A 23,234-nucleotide genomic window follows, 5' to 3' on the forward strand; every position below is an offset into this window, starting at 1 on the left:
ACGTGCTACCTAAGTTGTATAATGCATTAGGTAATCAAGATTCAAAATATAAAGATCATCAGTCACATACCAAAGTAGGAATACAATTGTCGCATTTCTCCCACAAAGAGATAGGTTGAAGCTGTGTCTCTCGAAGCCTAGTTGTGGGTAGGCCAAAATGAAGAGAATGATTGTGGAATGCCAGCAAATCATCTGCTACTCTCCTCATCATATCTATATCATTGCTTGTGAGGCGCCTCATGTTTCTTTCCATGAAGCCCTTCTCTAACTCCTTGCTAGTGTACTGCTCCTCGTTGCGCCAAAGGGGATACAAGGTATGTGTGACAGTATGGATTAGTTTATGGAATCAATATCATTGTGCATTCCACATTGCACGAATCTCATCTACCCTTTAGTGCGAAGGATGATGGGTCATTGATAAAATAAGTTAAAAACTTAGAAGTATCAAATTTGGACGGACTCGTATTAATCTTCGTGGATCCATCCCTAGGGGAAGCCCAACCTCACCATGGCGCCCTCTAAGAATTCCTAGCCCACCCTGTCATAGGCTTTTTGGAAATCCAGGAGTAGTACAGCCAGTCCCTGACCACTTTGCTAGGCCCACTCTGTTGTATCAAAGAAGGTGAAGACATTGTCTAGGATGCTTCTATCCTAGACAAAGCCTGTCTGTGTGTCATGAGTGATGTCCGGAAGCACAAGGCGGAGTCGCCTACCAATCATCTTTGCCAGTGCCTTATAGGCCACTGACAATAGGGTGATTGGTCTCCAGTGAGATAGCTCCAACCGATCTTCCCATTTGGGGAGGAGACTGATAAGACCTGTCGATAGATTCCTTGGCATCCGTCCTAAGTTGAAATTCTCCCACAAGGCCAGTAGTAAGGGGTTCTTCACCACCTCGAGTAGGTAGTGAAGAAGGCCTCTAAGAGGCTATCCTCTCCTGGGCAGTTCTATGCATCCTATGTATAGAAAGCCTCCTCTAGTTTCTTCTCTATAAAGGGGGCTAGGAGGGAGCATCCCATCTCCTCTGTGACAAGGGACAGGATGTGATCCCAGACTTATTGTCCACATCGCTGTCCTCTGGTTGAGGCTGTCTCCTGTTGCAAAAGGCGTCTATAGTAGTCGATGGCAGTCTCCATCACCTCATCTGGGCTAGAGCGAATCCTCCCATACTGATCCCGAAGACTGCATATCTGCTCTCCTGAGGTGCGGTGTTGGTGCACTTGGAAAAACTCCTTACACATTGTATTCCCCTTCCATGCCGCCCAGAAGGCTGCTGAGGTGTGGAATGAGAACTCCGAGTGCTTGTCCTCTAGGCCGGTGATGGTTGCATATGCACGCACCTCTTGTGCGTGGAGAATGGGATCCCTTGGTGCCTCCTGTAATAATATTTGCGTTGCTCCTAGTTCCCGCTGGAGTGCTTTTTTCTCTTCCCAGCTGTGCTACTTGGCCTATAGGGCTGTCTCCTGGCAGATACCGCTCGACTCGGCTAGGACCTCTGCAACCTCCTCTGTAATCCTGTCTCTCCTGTGCCACTCCCTAGTCCAAATCTGCTCAATCTCTCCTTACCTCCTTCCTCCTGTAGATCAAGTCAAGGATTTGATAGGATTGTGTGTTTAGGGTAGATGCTGGGGGATCAAGTGTCAGGAGATCTGAGCAGTGATCAGACAAAGTGGTGTCAGCCAACTGCTCTACCTGGCCCCCTTGAGGGTATCCCCATTGTCCCACATAGAACTTGTCCAGCTGCTCTAGCAAGACTCCGCCTAGTCGCGTCTATCCTTAAGAGAAGTCCAGCGACCTCTTTCTCCTGTGGAAAGCTGGGTCTCTCCAAGCATTGCGTGCTCCTACTGCCAGTAGGAAGACCTCCCATGCTTTCTTCTCCTCGCCAACCATGCCCTGGTAGTTTCAACCTTTGCCCTGTTGGTTCTCTAGGGTCTCCAGGTTGTTGAAGTCTCCAACAATCTTGGAGTCCACCTTTAGGAGTCCTGTTGCTGCGATCTCCACCTAGAACCTGATGTGTTGCCTAACCTCAGTAGGGGCATCATTGTTTCTTTTAGCTCCAGCTCTGTGGCACAGACAACTAAGAGCTATTTCTCAGAGAGGATGACACGCAAGGTGTTTGACTAGGGGACACTCCTAAAATGCACCGGCATCTGCCTAGAGGTTTTCATTGCGTGTCCCTACTGAGAACCTGCCAATGTGATGGTGAGTAGGCTAAAGGAGGGGGTGCGATGGCAGGCAGGTAGGCCGGGGGGGGAGGGAACACGATGGCGGCCAGAAAGGGGGGGGGGGGGGGGCGAGATGGCATGACAAGAGGGGGGAGAGGAGGCGCAATGGCAGGCAATAGAGCTGGAAGGAGGGGGGGGGTGTGATGGCTGGCAGACGGAGGAGGGGGGCCGCGTTGGTGGCCGAAAGGGGGGGAGGTGCCATGGCGTGACAGGAGGGGGGAAAGGAGGTGCGATGGCAGGCAGCATCGTGATGGCAGGGAGCCTATCATCGGTCTTTTGCCTGTACATGATCACATCAAAACATTGTAAATATTCATTTGACAAATATCTAAGCATTCATCGCATAATATTGTACATCCATGTTTTACCCATGTCTCTTTCAAGGGCTCCAATTGAGTCTCTATGGATGCTTTCGCCTTATGAAGCTCTTGTATGTGTAATGCATCCGCAGATGGGCCTTCGCACTCACACCCTATGCGGCTCATTGCCTTAATTGTCTTCTTGCATTGATGTGTAGTGGCCACATTGAAGGGGATAGCACACCGAATGAATAAGTGTGTGAGTTTCTTAGTTGCCTCCACAATTGCCTGCCTCTTAGGTCCTGTATGGACACTTGCACCATGCAAAGAGTCCTTTTGCCCACCAGTACTAAAAGATGGCAACGAGGTTCTTTTTGTGCTTGGATCTGATATGGATATGATGAGCATGAGCAAAAGCAGAGGGCCTTTACGCTCTCCCATGTATCTCGTGTTTATATATTACTTCAGATATGTGAACTCACCCTAGCAGATGTAAGTGTATTGTACCCTAAGTATAAATACATTCTTTTATTCTTTGTGTGTACCACATTGGTACATCTAAAGAAATACTTTGACATAGAAACACAAAAAACAATCATACGACAAAGCACAGATTGATAAAAGAACATAGTTAGGGTTAGGGTAACTCAGAGACTATACAATGCTCATGTAGCAAACACACTATGCAGTGAATGAATACTAAACCTCAAACTCCTGTATCTTAAGAATTAGGGCAGGAGTAATGAGTTGGAGAGTGTGTTGTACTTTGAAGGGATCCCGAATAGTAGTAGGGCAGCCTACAGATATCGAACATTAGCAAACGTAGCAGTGAAGCTGGATCTGATGCAAACAAGAGTGAGGAGAGAGAAATACTAAAAACACAGGTTGTAGGGGAGAGAGAGAGAGAGAGAGAGAGGGAGAGAGAGAGAGAGAGAGAGGCAAAAATGTTGGCACAATTGTACCATTCGGAATGCTTTTCTTTTTGATTCAGCCTCTAATGTTCAAGGATATATTGCTAGGCTTAAAGGACTTTTGCATTGGCAGATAGATCTCATTCGGCACTCTGACATACTCCCTCGGGAGGACTTACTTCCTTGGCATATGGCAATTTCCTCTGCGTCTTTGCCATGACTTTTGTAACTCTTTTGTTGTTTAGTACTTTATAAATATAACATCCATTACGAAAAAAAAGAGAGAGACTAAAAACATAGGCAAGACAGCCTGGACGAGAGATAAAGACTAAAAGCGCAGGAAGGACAGCTTGCAAGAGAGAAAAAACTGCCAAACGCAGGTTGGACAGCTTGGCGACAATTGGAGGATAGAGAAAACTGCCAAACGTAGGCTGCAGATGACGTGGCAGGCAGTACGGCAGCAGGTCTGTGTAGGAACAACAGTCACATGGCTGGGATCAGCTCCAAACTGCGAGAAGAGGGATGAAAATCAGGCGCCAATTCATGTAGATAACAATGGAGAGCTTCGGCTGAGATGTCCTCCGTGAATGGGGTGTGGGCAGCAAGCTGAAACACCTAAAATTTTCAAAAGCAAGATTATAGGGCTGAATGGAGAGTAGCATACGTATTTAAAGAAAGTTTGGGCCTCCCAAGTGGGTTTGTGCTTATGGGACACAAAAACTCTCTAGGATCGCGTTTCTTTTAAATAAACAAGGTTTCTTTATTAATGAAGTATTTTTTGGGGTTGTTTAAGTAAACCTAATGCATTTTTAGCTCATCACCCCCTCTCAATTTTGAGCTCTATTCCTCCAGTTTCAAATTGGGTCCCCACCCACCGTTCAATCCTTTGCACATCCTGGGAGAGGCCTTTTACCTTCTTCTTCTACCCTGGGATGGGGTGGCTTTCTTCTAGCGGTCATGTCACCTATTGATACCCAGGATCTCGAGAATCTACCTAGATCGGAACCCTTGGGTGTTACAGCAATGACTTGGAGGCCAGGCCTTGGTATTCCTTTCAGCATGGAGTCATAGAGCCAGTGGCTTCTCTCTCGAGGTTGAGTTTCGAGTTCTATAGCTCATCCTGTCTCTTGACTATCTACAAAGGTGTCCTTTTATGTGGTATTGTCAGATTATAGGGTGGATCTTCTTCGTCCCTTGGTCAGCATGGAGCCATCTCTCAAGATCGAGTAGGGGCATATCCTTATGGTTCTTGGCCCCCGGTTGTCGGCTCGATCAGAAAGTGAGTCATGTGGTAAAGGCCATTAGGTTGTGTCTCATGGCGTGTTATAACTAAACCAGTCTGAGAGTGAAGGATCTCGACTATGGTCGATGTAAAGAAAACTGCTCATCCCAACGGGCAAAGCTGCTGAACAGATAACAAGTTCACTCCAAGTTGGGGGACATGGTTTACATTGTCTAGAGAAGCCAGATCCGGACCCTTATCAGAGGAAAAACTAACGCCTCCTTGAGCCTGAATCTTGACGAAGCAGTTGTTTCCTACGCGGACCCACCCGGCTGTAGGGGCTCGGGACGGAAAATGTGATCTATAGGAGTCATATGATGTGTAGCTCTAGTGTCCACAATCCAAACAGAAGCTAAAGTGCTCGGCTGTGATGAGTTGGCCTCTGCTGTAACCTTGTTAAGAGGTGACTCACAGATGTGGATGAGACTTGCATCTGATGTCTCTATGGAGACAACTGTGGGCCTCTGCAGACTAGTCAGACCATCCCTGTGGAGTTGAGAATGTTGTCGACTGAGATGGTTGAGCAGAGGTAGTATGAGTTTGACTTTTAAACTGCCCCTTGCCATCACCGTGCCTCCCCTGCTAGGGGTTGCTCGACTAAGGGGCGGGGGTTTGAGACTTCGATTTGGGTGATGTGCCTCGGGCCTTTGATCGACACTCGTCGTCAAAATGACCAGCCTTTTGACAATGTTGACAATACCTATTGTTTTTAGGTACATTCTGCCACCCTTGTTTGAGTTGTGAGTTGGAGTTTCCTTGTGATTGCTCGGGTTGATTTTGTTTTGGATTTTGAGTGAAGGTTTGATTTTGTTTGCCCTTCCCTTGTTGCCCCTTTTGAGAATGAGCAACAAGAGCCCCCTCTGAGGAAGAGTTCATATGAAATTGATCGAACAATGGTGCATAACGCAATAACTAACACTCAAATTCATAGAAAGTAGGCATGGTAGGCTTTAAAACTATACATTCCACAAAATTAAAGTATTTCTAGGGAAGTTTGTTAAAAAACAATGTGACTTGATTGTCAGAGGACTAAGGAGTTCTCGTAGTGGAGAATTTAGCAAGAAGTCACTGATACTCAGCCAACTTGACTTTCAAGTCATCCTGGTCAGTGATTTTTAAGAGTTGGAGCTCATGGTCAAGATTTATACGACGGGTTCTATCTTGAGCCGCATTGCAGTTAGTCAAGTGTGCCTATCGTTTTGACGCTAAGTCAAAGTGTTGAAGCTGAGAATGAAACTCAGGCAATAAGCCTTGTATTAGCTCGACTATAGCGGAGGCATTCTTAGCCTTGGATAAACGGACAACCTCGTATGGAACAAGCCCGGTATGTGGTTGGGGTTCCAACCCCTGCACAAGATCCCATAGGTTTTGGGAGTCAAGGACATGCCTCATCAAGTTCGATCAAGTGTTAAAGTTTGACTCGTTAAAACGAGTGTTATGATTGAAAGCATGCTTACAGAATATGAGGTGGAACCATGAGTTGTCGGAAAAGTTGAATAAGATGGATGTGGAGGGTAAGATGGTGGTGATGGATGTGTCTGATAGGAAAAAATGAGGGGAAAAAGGTGGGTAGGCCGAAATAGGCTGGGAGTGTTGAATGAGCACTGATTGATGCGGAGGTATCGGAACATGAGTGTTTCCATAAGGTGCCGATGGAGGTGGAGGCATTGGGACACAAAAGCCTTGTCCAAATCTTGGCTGGGGCACAACAGAATTACTAGGAGGTCCCCTGGGTAATGCTATAGAGACAAGCTGTGGTACGAACTGATTCACACTCGGGAGAGACTGGAGAGGATACCCAGGGTGCAATGATCCGGAAAGTGTGTGAGAAGTAGGTGGAACACCACCCGATGGAAAAAAGGATAAGGTCCTAAAGGTGGTGCCTATGTTTCCATAACCCCGTGGTGCTGTGTGATGTGCAACATGAGGTGTTTGATAGGGGAATGTAAATGGTGTGAAGGGAAGTGGAGGAGTGAAAGAATGTGGTGGGATGGGTGGGTTTTGAATTTGTTGTGTGAAAGGTACAAATGCATTTAGTTTACTTTTACCATTTAATGATTGGAAATGAAATGATAATGATGATACACTATGCAATGTAGAAATAGAAACACCAAATTCATTCTGATTTTGAGAAGAAAATTGAAAAAAAGCAAGGTTAGAAGAAAAGGTACTTGACTTTTTCTTATAATCCCCACGACGTGTGGTAACATACAAGAATTGGTTCTCAAGAGAATCAGTATATTGCAAAGCAGAAGAGGTGAAAGACGAAGAAACAAAAGATGATTCTAAAGTAGCTTGCACCGGAGTGGACAAAAGAGGATGAAAGAACGAAACATGCTTTGAATCTCTTTCTCCAACAAGGGGCCCATCCCTGAGGGAGGTCTCGACGGCCCTGCAATATCATCAGATTTATGTGCAATATCTGAAGGAAAGCTTGTATAGTCTTTCTTCCGTGTTTTTTGAAGTGACTTCCACCATGTCGGAACTTTGTGGAGCAAGCTATTTTACCCACTCTCGCTCGGTTTTCGGCATAGGTTATTTTGAAGATTGAATTGGTGTTAATGTGTTCAAAGTCATTTGAACCTCGTGTTTTTCTTGCTTCTTGTAGAGAGCTTTTAGATCAAAGCTCTAGGTTTCTTAGAGAGTACGAGGCTCTAATACCATGTAAAGAACTACTCTGACACAAAAACACAAATAACAATCATATGATTGTTACATCTGATGACGTTCGATTAGTGCAGTTCGATGCTAGTACGGTACTAATCAGACTAATAATCTTGGACCTACGTCCGATGTTATGTCCGATGAAAGAAAAAATACATATAATATTAAGTCTATGCCATAGTTGTCAGGTATGAAATGTACGATATGGTACGGTACGATAAAATACGGTACTAATTGGTACCTTATGATTTTATGAGGTACGGTACGATATTAGTACGAAAGAAAATTAAGATGATTTTTTTTTAAAATAATAAAAATCATAAATCATTAAATAATAGATCATAGAATACATGTTTAAAGTGGAAATAACCATTTCATTACAGAATAAGATGAATACATGAGGGTGACCATCACGATCGCATGGGCTACGCAAAAACATGCGATACAACTACAGTCTAGTATATTTGATACAAAAAAAAAAGAGAGACCTATGTCATATGAATCTATGATGAGGCATCACTATCATCATCATCATCATCAAAACTATGTGAGCGCTCATCAAGAGAGTCTGAACATGACTCTTCGGCATCCGATGATGAGACACACTCATACTCATCCTCATTGATAAGGTTACCATCATCATCAAATGATGGCTCCCTAGGTGGCGGCTGTGTAGGCAAGGGGGGGATGTCATCATGAGGCACAGGATATAAGCTACTAGAGCCCCGCCTTACATATGTTTTCAAGCCACTCGAACCACCCCTCCTCGATGATGGAGGGGGTTGAATGACCATGCCCCTGCTACCACCTACTCGAACTCCTCGCCCATGAGCACACTGATTGCGAGTGTCATGAGTATCTGCTGCTACAAGCTCTATATAGAGCTTTGCAAAAATCATCTCCTCTTGCTCGTCCAACTTCTTATGTATACTCGGAAGAGTGTCGCCCGTCAACTTAAATGTATCAACATTCACCTACAGAATGCAGTGATGCACGTAAGATTGATCATTGTAAATGTTAAAGTCTAAATTGTAAAGTATAAAGTTTAAACTTCAAAGTTCAAAGTTGAAAAGTCAAAATAACAAATTTTAAATGTTATGATTAAGTGTTTAAACTTTATCTGCTTCGGACTACCCATGCTCATCATAGCCCTCATCATGCGTAAGTTAGTGCGGCAATAGACTAGCCACTCTAACTGTCCTGTGCTAAGCCGATTACAAATCTTTGTGTGAATGAGAGAATAGACACTGGAATTTCTCTCACATTCGCCCGAAGAGCAATCCTGGGCAAGGACCCTCATGTGCATGTTGCGTCTCTGTGATCACTGTATAAGCACGTGTCTCCACCAATGCTGCTTCAAAGAAGTGAACGAGTACGCCTATGGTGGACCCCTCGCAATGACTCATACGTAACACCCTACAAAAGGGAGTCACGACAATGACAACGGTATGGACTTTTTGCCAAAACTGCTCATTAAGGCACAAGCATTGCATGGCTTTGGCGTCCTTTGTGTCATGCTCATGCCACTCATTCCATAGAGTGGACACCACTGTCTGACCGTAGCTCATAAAGGCGCTCCAGCAATAACCACATGTAAGTGAAGCGAGTTGAAGAAGGCTTCTTCAACTCCAGTGTGCTATGCTCATGATACATCGCAATCACCTTTACCTTTACCGTGAAGAATGTGACAATTAATGTAGCTTTGCAGACCACCCTCTTCACCCACTTGAGCTTCCCAACTTCCTCCATGAGCATGTCCAAACAATGACTTGGACATGGAGTCCACACAATTGTAGGGAACTCGGCCTCAAGCAAACGGCCCATGTGCCGGCAATGAGAACGCGAGTGACGGATAAGAATGCGAGTGACGAATGAGATTTGGACCTTTGCGCAATACTTACATTGCCACTTGCAAGTGTTGGATTTCTCCTTCAGTTGTTCGAAGTAGGTAGAATGCAAGCGAGAAGCCTCATGGAGAGGGGGTGCAATTGATGATGTATTGAGAGAGCCTAGAGGGTCATGGGTGGAGGGTGAGATGGTTGAAGAAACGAGTGGAAAGAGTAGAGAGCTTGAAGGATTATAGAGTTTAAGGGAGTAGGAGAGGCTATAGGTTGATGGAGGAGGAGGTTGGAAGGGTTGAGAGGTTAAGGGAGGACTCGAGGAGAGAGCTTGAGAGAGTAGGAAAGATGGAGAGCTTGAGAGGAGTAGTGGAGAACTTGAAAGGATGAATGAGATGGTGGGGAAGGGGAGATTTTATAGAAAGGGAGAATGCTTTGGGGTTTAGGGTTGGTCCTTTTGGGGGGGGGGGGAGGGGGGAGAGAGAGGGAGAGGAAAGGAGGGAGAGTTTTTAAACTTGTTGGTTTAAAACTTTAATCTTTAATATTTTCTGTTGAGTATTTGTGAGATAGAAAGAAAAGATAGAGAGAAAGAAAAGAATAGAGAGAAAAAAAAAGAATAGAGAAGATTCAAGAAAGAAAAGAAAGAGAAGAAGAAAAGAAACGTAAGAAAAAAGGTAAGAAAGAAAGAAGAAAACAAAGTTTAAGAAAGAAAAAAGAAAAGATCAAAAAAATTATCGTTTATAACTTTATTGGCTGCAAGGCCCAGGCGTACAGGAGTCAAGACTCGCCTGCGCTGTAAAAGTCATAGTGGGGCGTGGTCGGTGGATGGGTCACAAGAAACCGGACGGGTCATTGCGGGGTGTAGTCGGACGGGACCGGACGGGTCGGATGGGTTGACTTGTCCGTCGGACGTGGACAACCTTGAACAATCGTGCGACAAAGCACAGACTAATAAAAGAACACAGTTAGGGTTAGGGTAACTCAGAGACAATGAACACAAAAAATGGTTGAATTGATATAATTGTTGAACATACAATGCTCATGTAGTGTGACATTAATGTGACATTAAAGTGATATTTAATGTGACATTAAGGTCACAAACATTGAATGTGACATTAAAGTGACATTAAGGTAAATCAAGGGGAATATGCACGAGGATGACCGTCCGGGCTCTTGGGCGCCCGAACGGGGTTTAGGGGAGCCTAGAACCAAAGAGAGTCCAAGAATAGTAGGACTTACCAAGGTTTGACGGCTGGCAATTAGATCACGACAGGTCTGGCCAGCAATAAACTAGGCAAGGCTGGAAGGTGAAAGGATCACTCGTGCTCATTCATCCCGACTGCTTTTTTCTGGCTTTTATGGTCTTTTTCAGAGTCATCTGTCATTGGTATCAGAGCATATGGTTCAACAGACATGATTCGTCATCCGTCAGGTCGCCCGTCACTTATCAGGTCGTCCGTCATACGCTAGGTTGTTCGTCGCCGGCTAGGTCACCAGTCGATTAAAGTCGCCCGCCATCTGACGGTGGTCAATGGAGGCGAAACGTGAAAAAGGCGCCAAAAAACGTGACACAATTGTTGTGCGTGAGGCGACTGCTGTGGGACGGACAGAAAACGTCATGGGATGGACGGAAAAAAAAAAACGTCAGATGATACAGGATTGAAGTCAGAAAACTTCATTTCCAGCATCACTGCTTTACGGTTTTAGTCCGGGAAGGCAAAATTTGTTCCTTACTCTTGGGGTTTATTTACAAACCAGCAACAGCTGCCTGCCATTATTACCAGGGAAGTATTTTACTTTGTATGCAAATTCCTTATCTTTGCTTTCCAATTCCAGTATATTAATGGCAGAAAAAGGGAAAGAGAGAGTAATGGAAGGTTCTAGTTCTGGGGACCACCCTATGGTAGATCCCCATGAATCGGAAATGCAAGAGGAACAATGGGAAGAATTTTTTGCTACAAGAGAACAATTTGATGATCTTACTGCTCGTGTACAGGCTCAGGGGGTTCAAATGGAATTTTTAACTCAAACACTCACTGAAATAAAATCTCAATTAACTTTATTATTAGAAAGAGATAAAAATAAGATAGAAACCTCGGATGTCCCTTCATCGAAAGATTTAGATGTGACTATGCGAGATCCTAAGGAACCCCACCATAAGTTTAGGGATAATCCAGTTTTAAAGGATATGAAACCCCCTCAGTTTCACGGGGAGGAAAAAGATAGAAATAAAGATACAATCTTTAATTTCCTCCAAAAATGGGAAGATTTACATAAACTTAAAAATACCCCACCACATCTCCAAGCACTGGAGGCTAGTTTAACTTTGGGGCCTAAAGTATATAAGTGGTGGCGAACTTTAAAGGAGGCAAATAAAATACCTGAAACTTGGGCTCAATTTGAATCCGTCTTTTTAAAAGAATTCCTTCCTAAAAATGAAATGGAAAGAAATTGGGAAGATTGGGATTATGTCAGACAAAAGGGAAGACCCCTGTTGACATATCTGGAGGAATATCGTGAGATAATCCTCAAATTGGAAGGAATAGATGAATTTCAAAAGACAAGAGGATTCATTAGGGGCGTAGATAAAGCTTGTAAAAAGGAAGTAAAAAGGAGTTCACCTAAGACGCTGGAAGAGGCAATTAAATTTGCATTAATTAATGAAGATAGTATGCGTCCAGGTACACTCACTAGTCTCACTGATATGGAGCCTAAGTCTAAGGAATTGGAAACCTCAAAATTTATGGGCAAATTTAAAAGGAAAATGCCATTTTTAAAGCGTAAAAAACAACCTTTTGAAAAGAAACCATATATGAGGCCAAAGTTAAGTCCTGATGACTTTGATAAGGCCAAAAAAGAAAATTTGTGTTTCAATTGCCTATCCCCTAACCATGCTGCTTGGAATTGCCCTCAAAAGAAAAAGGGGGAAGACAAAGGAAAGGATAAGGACAAGGGCAAGGGAAAAGAAAAACAAATCCATGTAGTGCAGACCTTAGAATTAAAGGGGCATGAAATGTATAAATCTTTAGAGGTCTTACACATGGATGTACAACACAAGTGTTGTATGTCAACTTCTATGTGGCAGCCTACTTTTGGGCCACATGATTTAGTTAGAGTACATGGATTGATAGTTGAAAAGAGAGTTAGAGTCATGATTGATGACTCTGCTACACATAATTTTATAAATTATGCACTTGTCAAAAAATTGAAACTTCCCCAAGGAAAGAGTGGGCATCAATATGTTGTTCATATGATGCAAGGCCAAGACAATAAAATATGGGATACAATGGTATCCAATTTGGAAATTGAGATTCAAGGATATAAAGATAAACTTGATTTCCAAATTATGAACATGGAAAGAGTTGATATTGCTCTAGGGAGGGAGTGGCTATGGGGATTGGAACCATCCTTAAAACGTAGTTACCATCATAATACACTGGAATTTGAAAGGGATGGTAAGACTTTTGTCATTCAAGGTGAACATGAAGTATCTGATAATCCTTTGCTGTGTTCTACTGAAGTTCAGAAGCTGATAAAGAAGGAAGTTTGTGAGGTATACATGTTATGGTCTCTTCCTGTACAAAACACTTTTACTTTCTGTAATATAAAGCAACAATTTTCTTATGTTTGTGAGTTGAATGTAAATAATTAATTAAGTAGTTTGTTAGATGATTTTAAAGATGTGTTTCCTTCTGATTTACCAAGTGGCCTTCCACCAGATAGGGGTGATATAAATCAACCAATTGACACAAATAAGGATACACACCCTATTTCTAAACCACCGTATAGGTTAAGTGAAACACAGCACCAAGAAGTTGAAAGACAAATTAAGGATTACCTTGATAAAGGGTTTATTCAACCCAGTAATTCACCTTGGGCTTCACCAATTTTATTAGTAAAGAAAAATGATGGTTCTATGCGACTTTGTGTTGACTATAGAGCACTTAATAAAATAACGGTGAAGAATAAATTTCCTATGCTCAGAATGGAAGATCTTTTTGATCAATTAGAAGGGGCAAAATTCTTCACAAAGATAGATTTAAGATCAGGTTATCACCAAGTAAGAATTAAGGCACAAGATGTTCCCAAGACAACATTTCGTACTAGATATGGGCATTATGATTTTTTGGTGATGCCTTTTGGCCTCACTAATGCACCAGCTACCTTTATGAAGCTGATGAATAGTGTTTTACGGCCCTATCTAGGACATTTTGTAGTAGTCTTTTTGGATGATATCTTGATCTTTAGTAAATCAAGAGAAGAACATTTGGAACACTTACAATTAGTATTTCAACTGTTAAGAACACATTCCCTTTATGCGAAGAAAACTAAATGTGAATTCTTTGCACAAGAGGTCAAATATTTGGGGCATATTATCTCGGAAGAGGGAATCAACATGGATCCAGAAAAAGTAAGGGCAATTATTGAATGGCCATCTCCAAGGAACCTGGAAGAGCTGCAGATCTTCCTAGGTTTATCTGGATTTTATCGTAGATTCATTCGAGATTGTGCCAAAATAGCTGTTCCAATGACTGACCAACTTAAAGGGAAAGGAAAAAGTTTTAATTGGGGAACAAACCAAAATGAAAGTTTTCAAAAACTTAAGGTAGCTATTGCTACAGCTCCAGTATTATTAATAGTGGATCCCAATAAATCATTTGTGGTTGAAGCTGATGCCAGTGATAAGGCGATAGGCGCGGTCTTATTACAAGAAGGTCGACCAGTTGCTTTTGAAAGCAAGAAATTAGACCGTGCAAAACAGAATTATTCTATTTATGAGAGGGAGCTATATGCAATAGTACATGCAATGAAGAAATGGAATGCTGAATACAATGATGGACTGATCAGTCCTTACATGCAGCCCAAAGCATTAGTGAGGGCATTAGATCAGGCTAGAAAATGATGACAGCATTGAAGGCGAAGACAAAGATGGTGACGGAGATGGAGACGGAGTATGGAGCCAGTAGCTCTTGCAAGAGATGGAGAAGAATGCTGAACTCTTAAATGAGCATCTTCAAAAGAGGAAGAATAATAATCTGCCCAAAGTGCCCACCAGCTATAAATAGCTGAAATGCCTCTAAACTGTCTGACCAGCTAGCTGAGCCACTAAATGTGGCAGTCAGCCAGCTCAATCTGGCCATTCAGTACATACAGAGACTATAAATGTTGACATGGCTCGCAATTAATGCGGAGGGGGGCAGATAGGGCAAAACCAAGAAATGCACACTATATTGATTGAGAAAATATATGCATGCTCTGAATAAAGCTGCCTTCTCTATCAAAGCACACAACAAACATGTCAGAGTTCCTAATGTCCTTGCTTCAACTTAGACTAAGGCTCATAGGCAGGAGATGATAGTGCATGACAAACATGATTGCTAATAGATTTGACTTCTTGGCATGTTGTGCTTTCTTCAGTTTCTTCATCAGCTATATAGTTCATATGTGACTCTTTTATTTACATTTCCAATACCCTTTTATGTGGGTGTTTGGAGAGAGAGAGAGAGAGAGAGAGAGAGAGAGAGAGAGAGAGAGAGAGATTTCATGGATGGCTAGATAGTCTAATGCAAATACTTTTATCTAAATGAAGCTCCTTCATGAAGAGAGGCGTGATTCTCTTTTTCACGGGTCAGATTTTTGTGCTTACTAGGATTGGTTAATGGGTGGCCGATTGCCATTCTTCAAACTAATTGTGTGGAGTTGTCCTTGTACATTCCTCTAACAATCTACTTGAGTCCAATGTATGTAAACTAGTTTGTAGAGAGCCACTATAGATGTGCAAGCTATCTTCTACAATGTAATATTTGGAATGTCTAGAGGCATGATGTTCCATGTTTCATGTCCACAAGAGATGAGGAAATTTGAAACATCATGATCTATTGCTGTGCCAATTGGTCTCTTAGATACCTTTAAGTTTTGAATATTTGGAAATTGGTTTCAATGTTGGTCAGTCTATTAAGTAGTCCATAGTACTTGCCCTCCTATGTGATTCCAACATGTCAAAGTGTCAAATTTTGGCCATTGTGGTAGGCCATTGATGGCTAGTCTATATGCACTTTCCAAAGCCAATAAATGTGTCCCATAGGTGCTCATTTCTTTGTCCTAGGCTTTCCTGCATAGTCCGACATCTATGTCAATCTCTTTGAGTATGGCATTATCATGCATGAAAAAGTCACCTTGTCTATATCAAGTGTGTACATTGAAATCACCCACTAGTAATATATCCCCAATGCTAGTATATCGCATAATGTCCTCATAAAGTACATCAAAGAGTAATCCATCTTGTGTGGCATAGGTTTAGTTTACAAGAGCAAAATAGCATGTTGCGTATATATCATGTAGTCTTCTTGCATGTATCCTAATCTATAAGTATCATGCATCATCATCTCTCTTCATTACTTGCACCATCTTTTTGAGGTCTTCTTAGTATAGTGTGGTCACACCTCCAGAACCCTAGTGATTCCCAGCTTTTTGATTGCTGGATGAAGTGCACTTTCGTAAACGTATCCCTATATGTTTGGTATTCGGCTACCTTTACGTTGTTGTCTACATGGCTATGTCTTATGTTTTGGAAAGTATCTTCAAATTAACCAATATCCAAGCATAGGGCTCCATTCCAGTTCCATACTAACATCCTAAGTGTGTCATAGGGCTCATATCATCATGTGGACCTTTGGTCAGGAATGATGACTTGTCCATCCTTCTAAACAGTCCATTTTCCCTCTTCGCAAGCCTCCAATACTTTCGGTATTTGTTCTTTGTGATGTGCTATCTATACTAGGGTAAGGTTCTCCAAATAAATCTTCATCTTTGCGGGCTGTCCTCTTAGAGAGGAAGGCCTTTCGTTTCTCTATCCCAAAAGCAAAGGATTAAAGCCTTGGCTTAAGAGTCATCTTTCTGCACTCTCCAAGAACTAACTATAGATACCTTTGAAGCCCCAATTTTTGTCTACAAGTGTCTTAGCATCTTTCTGTAGGCTGCCCTTCTCTTATCCTGCTACCCATACATGCAATACCTTGGCTTGACTCTTCGTTTGTTCTTCCTACTTAGCATTCATTACCTTAGTCTTATTCACTGATGTTCCCTTGTTCCTTGTTACTATCTCAATCCATGGGCTGGCCTCTTTTGTTTGCTTCTTTGTTATCTTTGCGACTTTTGCCTATGCATGTATCTCCCTTCATATGCCTTCAATGCGACTAGTTGCTTTTGTAGTTCTTCGACGTATTTTTCTCTTTTCTTGTATGTATTAAATTTTTTCCTCAAATCCAAGTTTTCAGATTTACAAGCATCTATCACTTTTTGCATTTCAGTTTTCAAAGTGTGCATTTCAAACAACATTTGTGCAAGGAACTTATTCTTAAAATTTATTTGCATATCTTGCATTTGTGCCTTTTAGTATGCTAATAATTCGACCTTGATTAGGTTTTGTATTTCTTTTTCCAATTCTTGTATTATAATTTGTAGTATAGAGCAAATCATGATATGAACTTCTTCATACTTCCTTTCATTGGTGTGTGAGATCTTCCGAAGCCATGAAATCTTGGGGAGGCGTTCCAATCACATACCCTATGGCCATAAGTGTCTCGCAAATATTTATCTTCCATGGCCTCCCTACCCCTACCCCCAAAAAACCAGAGAGAGAGAGAGAGAGAGAGAGAGAGAGAGAGAGAGGGAGAGAGGGAGGGAGGGAGGGAGGGAGGGAGGGAGGGAGGGAGAGGTGATGACTGGAGAGAGAGCGGAGAGACGATGCGAGACGTTGTGTTCCTGCCCCGTGCGCCGCCTGTTTCCCTGCCTCTTACTAGCGCAGGGTCCCGTTTTGCCCTGCCCGACACTTCGTCTCCTGCCCTTGCCTTCTAGAGGTCTGTCTTCTGCCCCACTTGAGCTACGTCTGTCTTCTGCCCTGCTCGTGCTTTGTCCCATCACGACTGTCTATCATCGTCGACCCTTGCTCGCGCTCTGTCCCAGCACGACGTCTACTGCTGATAGCAAGGGTCTGATGACCTGCTCTAATCCCGGGCAGACTGTGGCAGCAGTTCAGTCATTGTGAAAGTCACTGCAGACCGAATACACCTGTGACACAGGATGACAGCAGACTATTGATCTGTATCTATTTGTAAATATGCAGAGAGAGACAGAGAGCGCCCTGCAAATAGCTTCAGATCTTGTTAAAGTGGTGATACAACATGGCTGGTCTGGATATGGCCTTTATTGACCAAACGGTGGCAGCCCTTGGTCCGAATTCTGAAACAGAGGAACGAGAGGATATGGTTCCTTGCACAGAGGAGATGCCACCTGGTCCTGACTTCCAGCCTGCGGGCAAACGCACCAAGTATACTTCGGAAGATACAATGGATCATCAGGAACATTCTTATGCTTGGGTTGCTTCTGATTCTGTGGATTCTCAGGATGTTGACTGGGAGCATTTCTTGGAGTTTGCCAACACTCTCCTTGGTGATTGTGTTCAACATAATCATGAAGCGTTTTCTGTCTCTGAAACTGAAGATGTTTTGGAAGCCACTGTGGATCCTAAAAATGTTTTGCGCTCATTCTCGGTGTTTTATGAACGTGCTCTTATACTCTTCTTCACTGGTAGGATCCCAGTGCTTTCCTATATTCGCTAGTGGCTGCAAACTCTTCTACAAGGGGAGTATGTTGAAGAGATTTTTGTTGGGCCCCGAGGCTTTTATGAGGTGCTGTTGAAATCCGAGAAGCATCGTGTCAATCTGCTGACTAAACTGCCATTGTTCTTTGATCGCCGTTTGGTCCATGTTGTGCCATGGCGCCAATGGCAGATTTTCAACGCTTGCTTCAACGCGAATGCCCAGTGTGAGTTGAAGTGGAAAACTGGCCAGTTGTCCATTGGCCACTATTAAAGGATGCCATGGCCGTTGTGGGCACTGTTTTGGTTCCCTCGAGCCTAAGGGCCAGGAATTGTAACCATTTGTGTATGTTATGGGACACTGCTCAGAAAAGGTCTGCTTGGTTACGTCTTAATTGCTTTGGCATGCATCCTTTGCACTTTCGTTTGAAATGGGGTAACTTTGCAGGGCATTGTTTTTCGTGTGGAAAATTGGGGCATTTTATGGCCGAATGTCCAGCGAAGCAACCGACTTCAAATGCTAAGCATGTTTTGCCTCCCATGGAAGATATGGTGCTTGATGCTCCGTCGCAAGATGCGACCCAGCCACCTAAAGTTTTGGATAAAGGCAAACAACATGTTTCGGTTTTGGATTCCCGTGACAATGACTGGGTAGATATACGTGCCAAGAAAGGTAAAAGGTTTGATGCCGGCATGGCGGATACTGTGCCTAATGCTTCACAAGATTCCTTACGTACTTATATGCGCAGGAAAGACATGTCGTCTTCAGAGCACACTACTCATGCTATGGTTTCTTCTGCTCCTCGTAGTCAGCCCACTAGAAAAGTATATACCGATGGTCCGAAGGGCCCACCTGCTAAGTTGGCTTATGATGCTAGAGGTAACGTGATTACCCTATGGGATCGTTGTTATCCCCGTTCCATCCCCAAGACAGTGGATACACCGTCTACCTCTAAATCTGGCCGTTAGAACTCTTTTGCCGTGTTAGCTGATTTTTTGGATGAGGGATTCCTTGACATTCTAGCAGAAAAGGTTAAATCGAGGCAAGCTTTATCTCGTTTCTGTTTTTTTTTTTTTTTTTTGAATACACATGAAGATAGCCACGTGGAATGTGCAAGGCATTTGTTCTCGCGATAGGCTACATGCCATGTGGAGTTTATTGCATGAGAATCAGTGGGATGTCTTGTGTGCTGTTGAGCACAAGAGTCACGGTGAAGCAGGAAAAGTTGTGGATTGCCATGGGTTTCACTTGTTTTATGCAGGGACACATGGCATGCATTATTCTGGTGTGCTTATGATTGTACATGAGAAATATCAGCGTGTTCTTATTAAAAATGATGTACATGGTCATTTTGTGGTGATTGAAGTTTTATTTGAAGGAGAGATCTTATGGTTACTTGGGCTCTATGCTCCAAATGACCCTTTATCTCGCCGGGATCTTTGGAATACTTTGCAGACCTCCTTGTCACTTGGCAGACGGGGTTTTTTGATGGGGGGTTTTAATATGTGTGTTGATCCTTCACAGCCCAAATCAGAGCATTCGGTGATGGACGCTTTGGAAAGCTGTGTGTGGAATGCGTTTGCTCTTGCCATACTTAAGCAAGATCCCTAGTCATGGCTACACCCTTCTTCTACAGGGTTTACTTTTCATTCTGCGCAGTATACAACTACATGGTCGCGGTTGGACGGCTTGTACATCATGCAGGATGGTGCTTTTCTTCCTGAGATGCTGGAAACGAAAGTGTTGCAGCAATATGCCTTGTCGGACCAGTTTCCTCTACAGCTTGAGATGCTTGTTCAACCCATTGCACCTTTTAAGCAATTTCTGGATAGACGCCCTTGGCGTTTCAACTCGTCTTATTTGAAGCATTTAAACTTTCAGGGTTATATGTAGCAATTCATTGATAGATTTTTATCGGACTTCTCCTCTGAGGGCAACGCTTTTTTTGAACGATTGCTCTCTAATGGGCAGCGGGTTGTTCGGCAGTATGGGATCTATCATGCCTCTCTTCGTTGGCGGCTTAGACAAGTAGCGGAGGAATTACTGGCTTTGGTTCGTTCTCTACTGGTGGAGACTCCAGATGATGTATTTCTGCTGCCATTGGCTATGCGTTTGGCTGATCTTATTAAAGAGTTTCAGTTGAAATCTTATTAGCAGGCCAAATTGCAAAATTTGACTGAGAATTTGCAAGATAGTGCTTGTTAGACTCATATGTTCTTTCGAGCTCTCCATGCATCTCCTGCTCGAGAGAATATGACTAGATTCTAGGATGCATGAGGTCAAATGGTCATTGATCCTCAGACTATTGTGAATATGTGTAGGAATTATTTTCTAGACCTTCTTGGTTCTATTCCTCCACCTTCTGACCAAATTACTCATGCCCCCTCAGTTTTCTATGATTTGGTCGGCAATCAGGTTCCACATGACATGCAAACTACTTTGGAGTCAGATATTCGTGAGACGGAGGTTATGGATGTTTTGTTACACTTGCCCAAGGATAAAAGTCCCGGTTGGGATGGTCTCACCAATGAATTCTTTGAGGTTTTTGCTACCCGACTGGTGAAACCATTGATTGCTATGTTTCAGCCGGTTTGGGAAACGGGGTTCATGCTTTCCTTATGGAAAGGACTTATCAAATTGCTTCCAAAAGTTCCTTTGCCGTCTATGTTGACACATTGGCGACCAATTTCTTTGATGGGTTCTATATATAAAATCTTTTCCAAAGTAATGGCGAATCGGCTCCATAAGCATCTTCCTGCCATTGTGCATTCTCTTCAATATGGTTTCATTAAGGGCAGAAACATTCTGCATAATGTCTTAAATGTGTAAATGGCTATTGACTATGCAAGGTACTCTAATCAGGAAGTGATATTGGTTTAATTGGACTTGGACAAGGTTTTTGATTATTTAGACTGGTCTTTCATTGGAGAACTTATGTCTACTATGGGATTTGGTACTCCGATGTCTCGTTTGATCTACACCATTAGTGCTGCGGCTTCTTCGCGAGTGATGCTGAATGGTGGTGTTACTGAGCCATTTCTCCTTGCACGCTCTGTGAGACAGGGTTGCCCTTTGAGTCCTCTCTTTTTTGCCCTTGCGACTCATCCCGTTCTTTCGATGTTATCTCATATGGCACCTTCTACTTAGTTGGCTGGATTATCTCTTCCTTTTGGACAACACTTCATTAGTCAATCCTTGGCTTCATATGTTTGGACTCTCTTTAGTCATGCTTTTGGTCTTCATATCAATGCTTTGAAATCAGCCATTCTCAGTTGCACGGAGTCAGATTTGCAGTCATTGGACTGGCAAAGAATGGTTGTTTCTTGTGGTTCCATTGTCAGGCATCTTGGGTACCCTTTGGGTGTTGATGTTCGGCCAAAGCAACTACTAGAGTGGATTTCACAGAAACTGGCAGCTAAGTTTCTGTATTGGAAGTCACAATCTTGGCCCTTCCATGTTCGCCTCAAAGTGGCTCAGACAATTATGTTGCCAACAATATCTCTCTTATTGGAGTAAGAGTCAAACTTTATGTCCTTATCCCTAGGTTTGAAAGTCTTAGTCTTCTTAAGCTTGCTCCCCTTATGGTCTCTCTTTGTCTGTTTGTAGATTGCACGAGACTTAGAACCAAGAGAGTCAGAACTAGAAGATAATGAGGAGGAGGAGGAGGAACTTGAGTAATCAGGGGAATAACTGGTTGTTGAGGGAGATGACTCCCTCCTTATCCACCTCACTTGAGGTAACGTTAGAAAAAGCAACGTTAAATTTCTTGACAAAGACTAACGCCTTAGCAATATCTGTCTTACTGAAGTAAGAATCAAAATTTATGTCCTTATCCCTAGATTTGAAAGTCTTAGTCTTCTTAAGCTTGCTCCTCTTATGGTCCCTCTTTGTCTGTTTGCAGATTGCATGAGACTTAGAACCAAGAGAGTAGGAACTAGAAGATAATGAGGAGGAGGAGGAGGAACTTGAGTAATTAGGGGAGTAGCTGGTTGTTGAGGGAGATGACTCCCTCCTTATCCACCTCACTTGACATATTTCTAGGCTTAAAGGTCTCTTGCATTGGTAGATAGATCTCATTCGGCACTCTGACTTACTCCCTCGCGAGGACTTACTTCCCTGGCATATGACAATTTTCTCTGTGTCTTTGCCATGACTTTTGTAACTCTTTTGTCATTTAGTACATTATAAATATAACATCCATTACGGAGAGAGAGAGAGAGAGAGAGAGAGAGAGAGAGAGATGGCCTGAATGCTTGCGCAAACTTGCTCTGTGTCTGCGTACAGAGGTGAGGCAGCCACAGAGAGAGAGAGAGAGAGAGAGAGAGAGAGAGAGAGAGAGAGAGAGAGAGAGACGCGCCCCCGCCACCTGTCTGAGTCGTGTGGCCCTGTTGTCGTCGGGGCTCTAATGCTGTCGCGTGCCCTTGCTTGGGCTTGCACCGCAGGGCCGTCTGCCCGTCACGTGCCATTGTTTGGCCCGGTGACTGTCCCTGGCGTCACCCCTCGCTGCCTGCACCTGCTCCGCGTCCCTGCTGTCGCGTGGACGTGCGCACGTCCTATCGACACGGTCCTTCCTTTCTGCGAACATCGACCGCCATGATGGCCTGCCGCCCTACTGATTGTCTTCGTTCTGCCCTGCTTAGGCCCTGCACAGTTGATCGCCTTGTTTTGACCGTTTTTTGCCACCAAGGGGTAGCGGCCTGTCACACCCAGGTTGCCACACAGGGAGCGCGAGAGCGTGAGCCAACAAAGGAACGAGACCTCCTATTCCCTGCCTGTGGACGTGCCCAACGGGCGTCTGTTATTGCTCGCGCGCTCCCTAAGCCCCTTCGTCAGTCCAGTGCAGGGTCCGTTTTGCCCGAGAGAGAGAGCGATAGAGAGGCGTGCGCGGTTTTTGCCCCCCGCGAGCTCTTGGCTCGGCATACGTAGTGATACAACATGGCTGGTCTGGATCTGGCTTTTGTAGACCAAACGGTGGCAGCTCTTGGTCCGGATTCTTCCAAAGGATATGGTTCCGTGCAGAGAGGAGATGCCCCCTAGTCTTGACTTCCAACCTGCGGGCAAACGCACCAAGCATATTTCGGAAGAGACAATGGATCATTAGGATCGTTCCTATGCTCAGGTTGCTTCTGATTCTGTGGACTCTCAGGATGGTGACTGGGAGCATTTGCTGGAGTTTGCCAACAGTCTACTTGGCGATTATGTTCAACATAATCAGGAAGTCTTTTCTGACTCTGCAAACTCAAGATGTTATGGAAGCCACTGTGGACCCGAAAAATGTCTTGCGCTCATTTTCAGTGTTTTATGAACGTGCTGTTATACTCTTCTTCACTGGTAGGATTCTAGTGCTTTCCCGTATTCGCCAGTGGTGGCTGCACAGTCTGCTACAAGGGGAGTCTGTTGAAGAGATTTCTGTTG

General features: G+C 43.6%; 2 protein-coding genes across 5 annotated transcripts in view; one reads left to right on the forward strand and one right to left on the reverse strand.

The window, feature by feature from the left end:
- Positions 1-23,234, forward strand: part of EMB1135 (RING/FYVE/PHD zinc finger superfamily protein) — a 185,623-nt gene that overhangs the window by 139,601 nt on the left and 22,788 nt on the right. The gene's annotated exons all lie outside the window — the stretch shown is intronic.
- LOC148032482 (uncharacterized) lies at positions 7,765-8,540 on the reverse strand. Its single transcript, XM_087684103.1, has 2 exons — positions 8,504-8,540; positions 7,765-8,357 (listed from the first exon to the last, which is right to left on the reverse strand). The coding sequence occupies exons 1-2, from the start codon at positions 8,538-8,540 to the stop codon at positions 7,885-7,887; spliced, it is 510 nt and encodes a 169-aa protein (XP_087540229.1). The 3' UTR covers positions 7,765-7,884.

The sequence above is a fragment of the Lygodium microphyllum genome, chromosome 8, assembly GCF_053477565.2.
Source record: "Lygodium microphyllum isolate KBCC chromosome 8, Lygodium_microphyllum_v1.1.10, whole genome shotgun sequence".
NCBI classification, from domain to species: Eukaryota; Viridiplantae; Streptophyta; class Polypodiopsida; order Schizaeales; family Lygodiaceae; genus Lygodium; species Lygodium microphyllum.

Excerpts from the sequence above, each read along its gene's own strand:
- LOC148032482 (XM_087684103.1), bottom strand. The coding sequence starts at position 8,540 with ATGATGAGGGCTATGATGAGCATGGGTAGTCCGAAGC. Across the intron at positions 8,358-8,503 it reads GAGCATGGGTAGTCCGAAGC|AGGTGAATGTTGATACATTT; the intron begins AGATAAAGTTTA and ends ACTGCATTCTGT.